The 16,148-nt window shown below is 36.2% G+C and overlaps 2 protein-coding genes and 1 pseudogene across 3 annotated transcripts; 1 reads left to right on the forward strand and 2 right to left on the reverse strand.

Annotated features, from left to right (window-relative positions):
• Window positions 1-2,755: 2,755 nt before the first annotated feature.
• On the forward strand, window positions 2,756-4,874 carry LOC143552293 (protein LEAD-SENSITIVE 1-like). The gene is made up of 2 exons (XM_077042553.1): window positions 2,756-2,942; window positions 4,042-4,874. The coding sequence occupies exons 1-2, from the start codon at window positions 2,849-2,851 to the stop codon at window positions 4,755-4,757; spliced, it is 810 nt and encodes a 269-aa protein (XP_076898668.1). The 5' UTR covers window positions 2,756-2,848; the 3' UTR covers window positions 4,758-4,874.
• LOC143552292 (aluminum-activated malate transporter 10-like) lies at window positions 4,789-6,884 on the reverse strand (annotated as a pseudogene). Its single transcript, XR_013138626.1, has 4 exons — window positions 6,274-6,884; window positions 6,078-6,178; window positions 5,845-5,988; window positions 4,789-5,284 (listed from the first exon to the last, which is right to left on the reverse strand). The product of XR_013138626.1 is annotated as an aluminum-activated malate transporter 10-like (transcript).
• A 5,630-nt stretch (window positions 6,885-12,514) lies between these two features.
• Window positions 12,515-13,703, reverse strand: LOC143552294 (dof zinc finger protein DOF3.7-like). The gene is made up of 2 exons (XM_077042555.1): window positions 13,632-13,703; window positions 12,515-13,441 (listed from the first exon to the last, which is right to left on the reverse strand). The coding sequence occupies exons 1-2, from the start codon at window positions 13,653-13,655 to the stop codon at window positions 12,806-12,808; spliced, it is 660 nt and encodes a 219-aa protein (XP_076898670.1). The 5' UTR covers window positions 13,656-13,703; the 3' UTR covers window positions 12,515-12,805.
• Window positions 13,704-16,148: the final 2,445 nt, after the last annotated feature.

Here is a 16,148-nt window from a genome sequence, read left to right on the forward strand (position 1 = left end):
GTTGTTCTCTCCCAAGGGTGCTAAGCAAAATTGTATAACTCCCTTTTCAAGATATTTACATACTAATGGAGACATTTTTTTTATTAGATATGGGATTGTGGACCTGCAAATCGTGTATTTTCATTACAAAACACAGATTTGAGAAAAAAAAACCAGATCTTTGAATATGTAACCAAAAAGTTATAGATCTAGACGTCGAGCCCGGTAAGATAGGGGTGTGTTTTTTAGACAAAATCCCAAACCCTCTTTGTTTTTGCATTCTATAACGAGTCGACGACTCCAGATCGGCAGATCTAGAACGACGTTTCAGATTTGTGAATATTTTTTGGAGCTAAATTGAACAGATCTAGAAGAATTTTCTAGATTTATGAATCTTTTTGGGCTTCCATGGAACATATCTAAGATCCGAAAAGAAAATCGAAGATGATTTTTCATTGTCGTTTCCCACGGATGGCGTCGATGAAAAAACAATGAATATATCCGAGTTGGATCTATGTCGATGTTCTTCGATTTTGAGCACGAAAGAAGTCACGCCTCGATCTATTTCTCAGGTTGCTCCGAGACTGCCCTGAGAGAGTGAGGGAGTGGAGGTGACTGTCAAGAATTTCTTCTTATTTACAGACACAAAAAGCGGTGGAGGCCAAAAGTCCCTTCAAATGAGAGATGAAAACCCCTTATATAGGGAACTCTATGGCCACTATTATGAAACCCTAACCTTAGTGGCCGAACCCGGTTAAGAGTTACCTCCATAACCAGGGCCTTATTTAATATATAATAAGAATATAACAAATACAACATGTAATGTAATAAGTAAGTGTCGTATCTAAAGTTTAGGACCTAACTCCACAATTGCTATATTTGTTACAATGAAAATGAAGGGATATATAATTGATTTAATAATGGATATGGCATGAAATCTTCAATGTATGAGTTATTAAAATATATTTTTGTTATTGTTACGACTTTGATCAAATGAGTTTTGACGAGTTCCAAGATATAAATTGTTTGAACTACAATATCTATTTTATTGCTATATTTGTTATGTATGATTAAACTTTAAAGTAAACATAAATTATTAGCTGAGTGCACGTGTGATGCAGCAGGGTATCTACGTAATATAACAATAAACGCGTAATCGGTGTTACTGTTTTCAGTAAGTGTATGACTTCACAACAGTATGTGCGTAACATGGCGATAGTACACCGGTAATACATTGGAAGCTTAATCGGTGTTAGTAAGCACGTCACACAACGAATGCACGCGCGCAATCAGGTGTCGGTGCACACGCAACCTACATTGAACGCATCTTGACCCGCAACTTGTTTCGCCTAACACTGTTCTAACACGAAATTTGTTTGGACTTGGCCCCTTTCGACCCGAACCCGTCACGACCCAAATCAAATTAACCTTTTTGTATAGACTCATTCCAACCTTAACCTTTTAGACCCATGACCCAAACGGCTGAACCCGCCCGACTCGTTTGCCAGTCCTTAATGGTAATCACGTAACACTTTAAAATTTTAAAATGAAAAAAATATAGCAATATCATACTCGAATTTAAGAGAAAAAAGATACTCGTATTTATGGTATAATGTTTTTAATTTTAAAAATATTAACATGTGAAAAAGTTATAAACGTTTAAAGGTCATGGGGGTATTTGGTTTAAAATAAGGGGTATATGTGTAACTATTTTATAAATTAACAAAATGTTATTAAGATTAAAAGACCAAACTGGTATTATTTTTGAATAAATTAAAATACATGATTTTGCTTAAAGACAAAATTATCAAAAGACAAAACTGCCTCTAAAATATCTTAATCTTAGACATTATGGTTTGTACTTAGGTAACACGTTTAGTAACTCTTAAAAATTAAAAGGTCTCTCACTCATAATTTATATATAATATAGATATAGATTAGATGACCTTCACGCAATCTTAAATGTTTTTATAAAGGTTTAAATAGAGATTGGTACCAATACTATGTAATGTTGAACATAATTTAATTTCCTCTCTAATACAAGTTATGAAATTGAGTTAATTAATTAATTTAGATAACATATTAAAAGTAATTATAGCTTGTTAGATTTGTAGATATACATACACTAATACACGTGTGTTTTGTTTATTGTTTAATTGAAAGTTCGAGTACATCTCTAATTTACCGAGTCATGGTTTATGTAAATAAGACATGGACGGTTTCAAGTAAACCTACGCAGGTATCCAGGGTAATTCAAGTACACAATCACTAGTCCCTTGTTTTTTCCTTTTTCTTGGTTGATGGAAGTCATGGAAGGGTGCCGAGATGAATCTTATCAACCAATATCGACATTTTCTAACCGCAAATAAATCAATTCTCTTTTTAACAAAAACCAAACTTATTTCTCAAACAAATAATCCAACTATTTTATTTTGGGGTTGGACGCAAAGCATATATCTTTCTTTTCTTTTCTTTTCTTTTCTTGTGTACCAAAACAGAATCAATTCTTTTCTTTTTACAGATGTTCAAAAACCGTAGTGCAAAGCTACTTGTAAATCGGATCAACACTTGTATAGTTGTATCCTAACAAATTCAGATTTGTAGCGAACCGAAAAGGCAAACCGTTATATTATTATATACATATGAACAAATTAATATATTAATTGGGACCATCATTCTTATTTTCCAATGTTCTTTCATTCTTAATTTTTTATATAATAACCCACCACCTACTACATTTGATCATAGTTGTTAGATCAGTGTCCTTGGCTACCCAATTTCATAATAATAATGTGGTTGACTCATGACTACTGATACACTTTAATTTAATTTGTCCCCAATTTCACTTCACAGATCAAAGAAAATAATAATGGGGCTTCTTTCCAACAGAGTTGAAAGGAATGAGATTAAAGCTGGGGATCATATCTACACTTATAGAGCTGTCTTTGCTTACTCTCACCATGGTACCAATTTATTACATCTTTCTCTCACTCGCACACACAAATTGTATGTAACAAACCAAGTAAACCGTGTCAAGATATTGTCTGCTTAGCCCCCAGATGCATTACTCATTCAGGACCTCATAGTTTTATTTTCACTCGACGAATTGCTCGCCCTGGCAAAAACGCGTCTTGGTAGAGAAGGTTTTCACCCCTTTATGTTCTCGGTCTCAACCCCCACATCGGTTGAGAACAAGTATACATTGGGGTGGAAACCTTCTCGACTGTGACGAGTTTTGACAGGACGGGCAATTTGTCGGGTGAAAATAAAACTATGAGGTCCTGGACGGGCAATGCATCTGGGGGCTAAGCAGACAATATCTTGACACGGTTTACTTGGGATGTTGAAATCACGTTAAGATACACGTTAAGATATTGTCTGCTTTGCCCCCGATGCATTGCTCATCCGGGACCTCATAGTTTTATTTTCACTCGACGAATTGCTCGCTCTGGCAAAACGCGTCTTGGTCGAGAAGGTTTTCACCCCTTTGTGTTCTCGGTCTCAACCGATGTGGGTCCCACATCGATTGAGAAAAAGTATGCGTTGGGGTGGAAACCTTCTCTACCGTGACGTGTTTTGCCGGGACGAGCAATTTGTCGGGTGAAAATAAAACTATGAAGTCCCGGATGGGCAATGCATCTGGGTGCAAAGTGGACAATATCTTGATACGGTTTACTTGGGATGTCGATTGACGATTGTGTTTTAATTTCTCATCAATTTAGAATGTAGGTTTTGTTGTTAAGCTTAATGACTTAAGTTGAATTTCAAATTGGCCTAACTGGAAGTAAGTGTAACTTTGGTTTATATAAACTTTCACACATACAAAAATATAACATGAAAAATAGACAAATACATATTTATCACAAAGCGAATCGCTGGTGGACCAAGACGTAACATGCCATGAAAAAATTTAAATTGTGCCCTCGGTAGACTTTTCGTGAAAATATCCGTCAATTGAAGCTCGGTTGAAACGAACTTGGTGTATAATGTCCCGGATGAGACAAGTTCGCGTATAAAATGATAATCCTAGTCTATATATAAAATGATATTCATATATTGCAGGGATATATGTTGGAGGTAATAAAGTGGTCCATTTCACTCATTTCAAACCTAACACTGAGACTAACTGGAACATCAACACTCCCTCCGGTTCGTACGACGAAATGACCAAAATACCCTCATCGTGTTCAACATATCCAGACTGCGGTTTCAGACAACCCAAAAGTGGAGTTGTTCTATCCTGCCTAGATTGTTTCCTTAAAAACGGGACCCTGTACACCTTCGAGTACGGTGTAACCCCCACCACGTTCCTAGCCAAGGTACGAGGTGGCACATGCACGACCGCCACGTCAGACGATCCCGACACAGTCATCCACCGAGCCATGTATTTGCTGCAAACCGGATTTGGAAACTACGACGTGTTTCAGAACAACTGTGAGGACTTTGCGTTGTACTGCAAGACGGGTATACTGACGGTTGAGAATTTGGGAATTGGAAGAAGCGGGCAGGCGTCGTCTTTGTTTGGTGCACCGCTGGCGGCCATGCTGTCGTCACCTTTGAAGCTGCTGATCCCGAGCCCGGTTGGCATTGCTACTGTGACTGCTGGTATGTATTGTATGAGTCGGTATGCTACTGATATTGGAGTTAGAACTGATGTCGTTAAAGTAGCTGTCGAGGATTTGGCTATTAATCTTTCGTGGATGGATGGCTTAAAAGAAGCACTCGAAAAAAATGAAGCGTCAAGCTCAAATAATAATAATAATAATCAAGGTAAATAATTAATCTTGATTTACCAAACATTATTAAGAAGTTTATTTGTTGATACTTGGAACTTGTGTTGTTATTTATGATGAAATGTGAAATATTATTTCTGTTAAAAAACCGTACAAACGCATAATTATACGTCTCTGATATTCTAGTTAGGGACGTATAATTACAAATTCTGCTTGTGCTGCCATGTTTTCCACTTCAACAACGATGTTTTCTACGCGCTCTGTAATTTCTATCAACAATGTTGCTAATGTGGCTATAGGAAAAATGGCCATAATTGGCACTGTAAGTGTTTCCTTTGACGTCTTTTCTCCACCTGCTTCGTGTTCGGTCAGTAAAAGTGTTTGCTTCGATAGAGTTTCGAACACGTTCTTGAAACTTTGAACCGCAAAGTTCATCTCTTGCACAAAAAGCTGTGTTTTGGTTGATTTTGTCATGTTTTAGTTGTTGTAGCTAGTTCTTTCAATACATTTGATGAGGTTGAGCTTAGTGTCATGCATACTTCTTTCATATGTTTCTTTAGCAACTCGGGCGCCTGTAAAATAGTGTCAAATCATATAAATTTACACATTTATAATCAAACTAGCTTTTATCCCCCGTACTACGTGGGTTTTACATTATACGTTTATAATATTTATATATTTTTTGGATTTTAATTTTATTTATTGTACACAAGTTAATAATATACTTAGTATTTGATTATGCAAGGGTTTCACAAATAAATTAGATGTTTAACCCGGTTTAAAAGCTATTTGGGTTTGATGAAACCCATGACCCGTTTATTTTTTTTACTATAAAATTGTTTTTTTATTATAAATAATACATATCTTTTTTTTAAAGAAATCAGATCTTAGTTTTTAGTATATCTCTATTTTATAGGATTTTCATATCAAATATTTATTGAGATTAATTTTTAATTTAATGAAATGTTATAAACCGTTTAAGGAATATCTGGGTTTGGTGAGATTCATATCCGTGAATTCGGGTCAAATGCATGAGAAACCTCAATTTACAAATAATGCAATCGAGAGCTTTTAAAGCGTTCATTTATATATATTATAGATAGGAAATGATATTATTAAGAGTTTTGCTTACTTCAACTTCCGAGTTAATGAAACCGCTTAGAGTTTCAATGCAGTAAGCACAACTACGCATCGAGGCTCCAACTTTTAAGTATTGTTTCCATGGATGTCTAAACTTGAAACGCCCATGACCGGGTTCCCATCTAGCCATATTCGCCTGCACAAGTTAATAAATAGTAATCTATACAGACGCTAAGAATAGACATATCTCAAGGCTAAAATGAATGTAACTAGTTATAAGCATACCATAGCTTCTTCACCAGCCTTTGAATTAAGCACAAATTTGTAACCCTCGTGTTTTCGGTTGAAACGTTCGTCGTTTTCTTTGAAATACTCTGTTACACATCCTGCAATTCACAAAACAAGCAAACCTTATGAGTCATACACTCGTCTTGCAAATGTTCAACGTGCTAATGCACTCGCAAACGAGTTTTATTCATACCGTCCAAGGACTCTGCGAGTCTTTCTAGGTTTTTATATACGAGGTTATGAAGCTCGTTGCCAGCCCAAACAGGATAGAAAAGCATGCTTGTGAAAATGCATATCGACGTTCCAATCGCAATGGTGGCCACTCGGTTTCTAGCTAGTTCCAATAGTTTATCCACTCGATAACTCGACACTGACACGAAGCTAAACGTGAGGATGAATACCATCACCCCGTAATCAAACCGAGCTTTTACAGATGGTATGAATCTTGAGAAAGTAGCTGCTGCAGCTGCATAAACTCCATATGGTTTACTCATTAGTTTCTATATCATTAGTTGTATAATGTATAAACTCACCTAGAATGGTTACAGAAGCTTGAAGAATCACAGGCTCAAGCTGTTCACTACATTGGTTAGCAATCCAGTGTACACCGACCCCGAGTGAGCCCGCTAGAAATGTGGCACTTGCTCGATTAAACGATTTAGCAATCGTTGCACCTACATTGATAAACCGAACTTAATGGATGCAAACTCAATAGTATTAATAGATGTTACAGTGAACTGCGGTTTTCGTCCCTGTGGTTTGTTCAAATATGCGGTTTTAGTCCAATAGTTTCAAATTTGCGATTTTCGTCCATGTAGTTTCATTTCACTTGCAACTAAACCCGGATTCATTAGCCTTGTTAAGTCTGGTCGTTAAACCCATCAGCGTGCCCCTCACGTGAGAGGCAGTTTTGTCCCTTTTTTCCCAAATATACCCAAGCCCCTCACGAGAGGGGGCTTGCGAATTAGAACTGGGATATATTTGAGGAGAAATTGACAAAACTGCCCCTCAAGCGAGGGGCACGCTGTTGAGTTTAACGACCAGACTTAACAGGGTTAATGAATTTCGGGTTTAATTGCAAGTGAAATGAAACCACAGGAACGGAAATCGCAAATTTGACACTATTGGACTAAAACCGCATATCTGGAAAAACCACAGGGACGAAAACCACAATTTACTCTAGATGCTATAACAATGGATGTTTTATGTTTACAGTTTACGTACCAACGGAGTACTCGAAAGCCACGACAATGGTCATGACTGCCCACATGGCATTCCCACTGACACCGTCATATAATGGTCTCATGTAATAGAAAAGTGAGACCAAAGATAGAGCATGCCTACTTTCACACCATGAATCACTTTCCTTGGATCACTTATTGCAATATTCCTAGCCTTCCCCAAAAATGTTACCATATGCATTAAGCTTTTCAATATTGTTCTTGTAGTTGTATGCACATTCTTTTAGGTAACGCGTGCTCTACGACTAGAGTATCCTCGGGCACGTTTACCTTCCATTCGGGCGCGCTGGACACCATTTTCTAACCCGTTTGCGATGTATGTCGAGTGTCGAGGATAGAAACTAAGATGATAGTTTGAAGATGGATACCTGATACCATATGTGGGTAGTGCTACATATATATACACACAACCTTAGGTATCTTAAAATGGAAAAATTAGTACTTTATTCTCTTATATTGAAATTGTATTATTTGTGACCATGTTTTCAAATACCTTTCACTAATGATGAATTAAGAAAATCCATGTTATTGTTAGGATGTATTAAACTTTTAAACTTATGTCTTAATGAATCAAACTTTGTAGGAAACTAATACAATATGATGGTTTTTTATATAAAATTATTATACTTTAGCCATCAAACACAAGTTATGTTAAAATGATCACAATTATATATAATTTTTAATTTTTAAGAATAACATGAATGTGCTTTATCATTTTCCTTAATTATATTGATACATGTCAAAAAGAGTTGTCCTATTCTGTCATTGTTTATATTTACTGGTAATTTATTAACTACCAAATTTTTGGTTGATTATTTTCTTTTTAAATTCAACCCTAACTTTCTTTTAAAATTGAGATGGGAACAATCTCTTTTATTTTATTTTTTTACCACAAAACATATTATTAGTATATTACTTTTGATTAAAAAGTATATGGCTACTCACAGGGCGTCTGGGATGGAGAGCCATGGAAGTCGACCTCCTTAGGCTCGATCATTTCAGAGGCCCGGAAATTTTTTTCTAGAAAAAAATTATATGTATATATTTACAAAAAACTGTATTAGGCTTAATAAAAAATGGTGTTTAAACAATATCCAATACATCAGACCGAAAATCCAAATCATATACAATACTCTGTTACTTTTTATATTTTAGTTACCGAATTTATATTTTACTTAAAACCCGAATCTTTTCTCGCTTTCGACCAATATTTTTTAACGATTTAAGAGACGGCTTGGCTACTAAGATTTTAGTTTTAGGTAAAGGGAATGTTAGCACATGTCATCATCCCATCTTCTTGCAAAACAAGTGGGCACTATATATTCAATTTAAATACATGGATATTGTTGGTAGTAAGTGTTGCATACTTTAAATTATAAATACTAATTTATTTTTGTTGTTTGTTTAATTTGGGGATGGCCTAAGTACTAAGTTAGGTCACAAGTATTATGTTTGGAAGAAAGCAATTCCACACTGTTTTTTTATTATCCAACTTATATTCAAACTCGTGCTCTAGTTAGGTCATTGCAATGCTTATTTTTTATTAAAGATTTATAAGAACGTATGAATGCATGCCAAGTTTTTGTTTCACATCGGTTCGAGAATTACACTTGTCGTAAGTTCAAGCAAGGTTTTGCTAACACTTGAATAGCGAATTTTGGAAATAATGACTTAATATTTCATCAGTGTGCGATAAAACATGTTGAAATTAAAAAACTGATGTAAACGATGTGTAAGTGTTGAGATTGTGAGTGAATAATTTCAAGCATCGTAGTGTTGAGACGGTGCTAAGTTGTCCTGCATATTGTAACTAGGAAGGTAAACGAACTGAATGTTCAGTGACCAGTTCGTGAACTGTTCGGTGGGAAGTTAATTATGTTCATTCATTTGATAAACGAACGAAAATGAACAAAATATTTGTGTTCGTTCTATTAAGCGAACGAACATGAACACATGTTTCGTTCGTTCATTTACGTTCGCTTATTTTCATTTAAGTGTTTTCATGTATGGTCGTTTATGCTTGTTTACGTCTATTCATTATGTCTGTTTATCTTTGTTCAATTATGTTTGTGAACTGTTCGTTTAAATTTGAATGAACGAACATAAACAAACACAAGCATGTTCATTATTTAAACGGACAGACATGAATACAAATATTTGTCCGATTAATTGTTTGTGTGATGTTTTTTCAAAGTTATATGAACGAACACGAGCATGTCCTTGTTCGTTCAATTCGTTTACAGACCCAATTCCAATACACTCAAATTCATATAAATTTTTCATAAATACGCTCAAATACCCATCGTACGCTCCAAAAACGTTTTTCGTAAGAACAATCGAAAAGTGATCGATTAACGATCAAGATATGTTTTATCATTGAATCGATGATTAACTGGATATATACAAAAGATTTCAAGATCATATGATACGATTTCATGGATCAACTTTTTGAATACATATATTTTTCTTCCAAAATCATCAGACTTGTCACCCCACTACACTTAATCTAAAATAAAAAGAAATTTATTATAGTCATCGTGTCACATCAATTATATAAAGAAATTTATTATAGTCATCGTGTCACATCAATTATATATTTTATATTACTTAATTGTTGGTACATGATGTTTGGTATGTAAAAAGTCACCGTTCCATTTGACATCTTTCATGAGGAATTCAAGTGGGCCTTTTTCCTGCATAACTCCTGTTTATAAGTCTTTTTATTACGTTTATGAAATGTGGATATTAATCGTTCACTAACCCACTCGATAATCTATATACTATGCTTAAAAATAAACTCACCGTAGATGAGCGTAAAAGTATATGTTCTAACTAATTAAATATATATATGGAGAACTTTACATAATAGTGCAGTATTTATAGACGTATCTTTCTTATGTAATTTTATATAAAGAAAGATAAATAATGGAATAACTTGAAATCATCACTATAGAATCAGTTGAAAACTTACCTTTTCTTTGAGAGGATTAAAAGATACAGAACGATTAGAAGAGCCGAGTGTAGAAACAAACTAGGTTAATTTTCTTTGAGAGGATATCAGAATTTGGTGTGTATAATTAAGATTTAAAATAAAATGAAAAAGTCCACTTCACCCATCAAGTAATCACCACGTCACGCGCCATGACATCAATAATTAACGGAGTTAAATGTTTTATTTAACTGAGATTGTTATTGCCTTATTGGTAATAAAATTGATAGTTGGGATTATCACCGGTCACATTGTTAGTTGGGATTATTATTAGTCAATAGTTGATAGTTGAGATTATAAGATTGTTAATATCCAATTTTCCTTAACTTTTGAAACTTAAATGAAAATGTTATTTTTCATGATTATGTTTCTAGGAATTTTTACAAAATATAAAGGTTATTTTGTAATAGCTTAACCAATGAAAAACAGTGTTTAATTGTTCATAAACCGTGTAGACATTTTTAAGGAATACAAGAATACCAAAGTTGGGCTCTATGACGACATCGTATTTTTGAGGCTTAAAGCCCAAGACATGTCGGCCTATCAATCATCATACTTTTGATGAATGATCAACCATGATTAAGTTGGGTATTATAGAGGTGTCATTTTGTACTTAATCCAAAAGTTTTAGTCAAATAATATAGTCAAATAAGGAATGATTGCAAATCATGACTATAGGTCCAGAATATATGTGTTAAATTAAAAATTGCCATAAAGATCTGGTTTATTAGATTTTAATAACTGATATTGGCCGATAACGATTCATATTCATTTGGTGGTCCTAAATTTAAAATAGTTGGCTCCAATGGTCTCTTGTTAAAAAGAACTTAACGTTATACTTTTTTCCGAGTTTCAAACTAATGTTTTAGGGATTTTGATATGAAGCAGGATACGAGTCGATTGATGCAAAACTTAGTTCGAAACAGTGCTCGAAAATGACGTAACAATGCTTCAATTCGGGTGTTTGAACTTCAAATTAACAAAAATCAAGACGTTTGGATCACCGTTTCGAGCTAAATTTTACACCAATCGACTTATATCATTCTTCCGATCAAAATCAATAAAACATTAATTTGAAATTCATAATTAAATATAATGTCGTTAAGTCTTTTTTAACGGGTGACCATTGGTGGACAAATTTTTTAAATTTGAGACCATCAGTGTCGATAAAATAAATATGGATTATAATCGACTAATACCAGTCAATATGAATTATTAAAATCCTAAAGATCTAGACAGATCGTGATCATGCATGTCTCTAAGAGACAAGTACTAAAATTGGTCCCTCGATTATAGTATTTGCTGATATTAGTAGACCTTTGAGGCAAAGGCACATGTAGGTTGCATAACTTGTTGACTTGAAGAATATAAACGTAAAACATAGTACAGTACAATGGTATGAATTATGATGATCAAAATTTCTTTTTGGTGGAACCAAGCTTCATAATAAGTACATGAGATTCTCTAAATTCAGAAGTGTGACAATTTTCTCATCATTTTGTCTCTGCACACCTCCTCAACGTTCACATGTATATATCTAGTTCATTTTATTCAACTTGTGCACGTGTTGTGTATCAGTCTATGTGACCTTGGCCGACTCAGGACGAACGCCTATCATGTTAAAGGGAACTGAAAATGATGGGAAGATACGTTTTAGGAAATGTTTAGTTAACACTCGAACGGGATATAAAAATTTGTCCATACTCCTTTTGACTCGATTAAACCTTTCAAACTGAAGCATTGCCGGTTTGCAATCCAAATGATTCGGTTCATGGTTCAGATTTGACGACTTAGAGGTTTTGAGATGGTTGGTTCAGTTTGTAACATGGAACTGGACGTACATTATTTATTGTTTATATATATTATATTATTTTTTTAGTATGTAGTTATGTGCGTTATAATCATGAACCACTACATGCTGCTTTTGTAGGAAATTCCAACAATTTGTCATCAAATTGTAACTAAGAAACTATAAAGGTGAATCACGATATTAAATATTTATATGTGACAGACTAAAAGATGGCATGCAATGATGCAACACGCGCTTTGCTTATTAAATGAAGATCAAGTGTAAATCAAATTCAAGTTAAGGTTTACTGTCGTTTTTCACGTATCTTTCACACTTCTACCGACACTTGTTTGAATCGATTAATTAGGTTATATGTCATCGTCATTAACTTTAGCAGGATTAATATATTGACCATATTGCTAATGTGTTAAATTACATAAAAAGCTAGTAGATATGACAAAGCATAAAGAAAAAAAAATTACATGGCCTAAACAATGATGTAGAAACTAGAAACAAATGAAGTACTTTAATTGTTTGAAAAAGATTGCTTATACCCATCACCCATGAAACTCAACTTTGGACTCCAAAAATACACACTAATGCCAGTTATGTAATTAATCAACCTCTAACCCTAAGCAAAACACTTGAAGAAATCCAACATGAGATTAATTATATCATAAAACTACAATACATGTTAACTTAAAACTTAATTGTATAATGTTGATGAACCACCACCCATAGTTCCATTCCAATATCCACTTGAATTCCCATTCTCCCTTGACGAATGCGCTCCGAAAGGGAATATGATCCCCTCATTATCCTGATCTTGATTCCCTTGAAAGTTTCCATACTTGATTCCATTCCCTTGATAAGGGAAACCCATGGTAGGCTTGAAATCTTGTAGATTGAACCTTGTTTCATTAAACATTGTATTCGATTCCAACTTTAAAGAAGACGATAAAAAGTTAACGTTTCGGTTTTCGACCTTTGGTAGCTTTAGGAATTGAGAGAAACCATGATGATATTCTTGTTGAGGTTGTCCATGGGTGGTGAAGTCTTGGGAAGAAAATTGAGGGAGATCAAGTGGTTTTGAGATGGATGGTGTAGACGATCTCGGTCGCTTGTTCTTTCGTGAACCGCCACCCACCGGAACACTTCTAAGAGACCCTCCTTTGGTCCAATACCTCTTACATGCCTTACAAAAGTATCTTGGTTGAGTTAAGCTATAATTGTTGTAGTAACAAAACTTGGTATTGATTGAGTTGCATCTTGGACACTTAAGTGGTTGTTCATGTTGTGGCTTTGCTTTCTTTTCTAGTACTTGGTTATCATTTCTAACATCCTAAAATATCAACAACAAACAAACAATCACTTTAATGGTCCCGAAAAAGGCGAAAAAGAAAGTAACTTGCTTTTGCTAGAAAAGAGTTGATTAACCGATACCCTTTTGAAAGTAAATTCGACTAAACGATCATCGATTAACAAAACTATTGAGCAAACAACAATAATCAAAAACAATACATAGAACTTACCTTTGGCCATTCAGCAGCATCCATGACTTGAATTAGCTAGGGGTTCCAAATAAAAAGAGGGTTTGAATAATAATAATAATAATAATAATAATAATAATAATAATAATAATGTGTGTGATTTAGAGCAAGAGAGAATGTTATTGGAAATGCTTGTGTTTTGGCTTTATTTGGTGAGTAAGATTTGTATAATGAGTGGTGACAGAAACATGGGATTTTCTTTTTGACTTACTATTGTGAAATCAAACTATTCTAATGCTGCTTTTTGTTGGTGGGTACTTTGTTTATATTTGTTAGTGTAGAGGTATGGTACTGAACCCGGTTTTACGACCCTAAATTTATTATGTTTGACTTATTTTATTATATGGACTAATACAATGTTATTGGGCTGAGGGGGTTTTGTGGAGGTAACCCTAACTGGGCTAGGCCCATTAGGGTACCATGATGGTGGCTATGAGGCTCTCTATATAAGGAGATCTCCACCTCCTTATTAAGGGTCATGCTCAATAAGAGCCACCACCACTTTTTTGTGTCTGTAAACAAGAGATCTTTGAGATTTCTTAGCAGTCACCTCCACACCCCCGAAAAACCATTGCAGGTCTCAAGCAACCGGAGAAAAGGATCAAGACGTGGTTCGTTCATCTCGAAATCCGTGGAAACATCGTCATGGATCAGGTCAGATTCATTTCGTGTTTCGACATTGGCGCCATCCGTGGGACGGCAACGAACTACCCTTCGATCTTCCTCTCGGTTGTCAGATCTCCTCCAGGAAAAACCCAGATCTGGAAGTTTACAGAAAAAGGCTTCAAGGCTTGTTCTATTAAAGCTCAAAAAGATCCATAGATCTAAAAGAGGCTTCCAGATCTGTGCAAAAAGAAACTGCCTGATTCGAATGATCAAGTCTCCGGATCTGTGATGGTTTTAAATCCGCTCCGAGCTTCAGATCTATCTAGATCTGATTTACAGATCTAGATCTAGATTACAGACCTGGATTTTAGGTTTAAAATTGCAGATCTAACTCTTAAATTGCAGATCCAAAAATTACCAGACTCCCGCCGCCATGTACGCGCGCCCGTGGATTCTCACTTCGCAGCCATGCATGTGCCGCCGCGGGAACCACCATGTGGGTTTTGCGCAAGAGACCTCCGCCACGCACGCGCGCTCGCGAGTCACCACTCCATCGCCGTGCATGCGCGCATCAGGCCACGCGCCAAACTTTAAGGTTGGGAATCCTCATAATATCCCATATGGCTACGCGCCAAACTTAAAGGTTGGGAATCCTCATAATATCCCATATGGCTACGCGCCAAACTTAAAGGTTGGGAATCCTCGTAATATCCCATACGGCTACACGCCATACTTAAAAGTCGGGAATCCTCATAATATCCTATATGGCTACGCGCCATACTTAAGGTTGGGAATCCTCATAAACCCATCAGGCCAAGCGCCATACTTAAAGGTCGGGAATCCTCATAATATCCCATATGGCTACACGCCATACCTAAAGGTTGGGAATCCTCGTAATATCCCATATGGCTACGCGCCATACTTAAAGGTCGGGAATCCTCATAATATCCCATATGGCTACGCGCTATACTTAAAGGTTGGGGATCCTCATAATATCCCATATGGCTACACGCCATACTTAAAGGTTGGGAATCCTCATAACATCCCATATGGCTACGCGCCATACTTAAGGTTGGGAATCCTCATAAACCCATCAGGCCAAGCGCCAAACTTAAAGGTTGGGAATCCTCATAAACCCATACGGCTTCGCGCCACATGCTCACACATATCACACAGTCTACGCGCACGCGCACGCAACATCTGCGCGTGGCGCGGGACATAAAGTCTACGCGCACGCGCATGCAACATCTGCGCGTGGCGCATAACACAAAGCCAGAGCCTATGCGCACGCGCATGCAACATCTGCGCGCGTCGCATGACGCGCAGTCTACGCGCACGCGCAAGCTTCATTATTATTATAGCTCGTAAGTCGCCTCACGCGCAAGCTTCATTATTATTATAGCTCGTAAGTCGCCTCTCGCGCAAGCTTTATTATTCTTATAGCTCGTAAGACGCCTCGCGCGCAAGCTTTATTACTCATACAGCTCATAAGACGCCTCGCGCGCAAGCTGTTATTATTCTTATAGCTCGTAAGACGCCTCGCGCGCAAGCTGTTATTATTCTTATAGCTCGTAAGACGCCTCGCGCGCAAGCTTTATTATTCATACAGCTCGTGAGACGCCTCGCGCGTAAGCTGTTATTATTCTTATAGCTCGTAAGTAGCCTCACGCGCAAGCTTCATTATTATTATAGCTCGTAAGTCGCCTCTCGCGCAAGCTTTATTATTCTTATAGCTCGTAAGACGCCTCGCGCGCAAGCTTTATTATTCATACAGCTCATAAGACGCCTCGCGCGCAAGCTGTTATTATTCTTACAGCTCGTAAGACGCCTCGCGCGCAAGCTTTATTATTCATACAGCTCATAAGACGCCTCGCGCGCAAGCTTTTATTATTC

Source organism: Bidens hawaiensis, unplaced genomic scaffold, assembly GCF_021521415.1.
Source record: "Bidens hawaiensis isolate Kalapana, Puna unplaced genomic scaffold, B.hawaiensis_p1.1 tig00016838_1, whole genome shotgun sequence".
Lineage (NCBI taxonomy): Eukaryota > Viridiplantae > Streptophyta > Magnoliopsida > Asterales > Asteraceae > Bidens > Bidens hawaiensis.

What these genes read in the sequence shown, in the direction of transcription:
- LOC143552293 (XM_077042553.1), top strand. Translation starts at nt 2,849, where the DNA reads ATGGGGCTTCTTTCCAACAGAGTTGAAAGGAATGAGATTAAAGCTGGG. An exon ending in CTTTGCTTACTCTCACCATG is followed by an intron (nt 2,943 to 4,041) that starts GTACCAATTTAT and finishes CATATATTGCAG; the next exon opens with GGATATATGTTGGAGGTAAT.
- LOC143552294 (XM_077042555.1), bottom strand. Translation starts at nt 13,655, where the DNA reads ATGGATGCTGCTGAATGGCCAAAG. An exon ending in ATGCTGCTGAATGGCCAAAG is followed by an intron (nt 13,442 to 13,631) that starts GTAAGTTCTATG and finishes TTGATATTTTAG; the next exon opens with GATGTTAGAAATGATAACCA.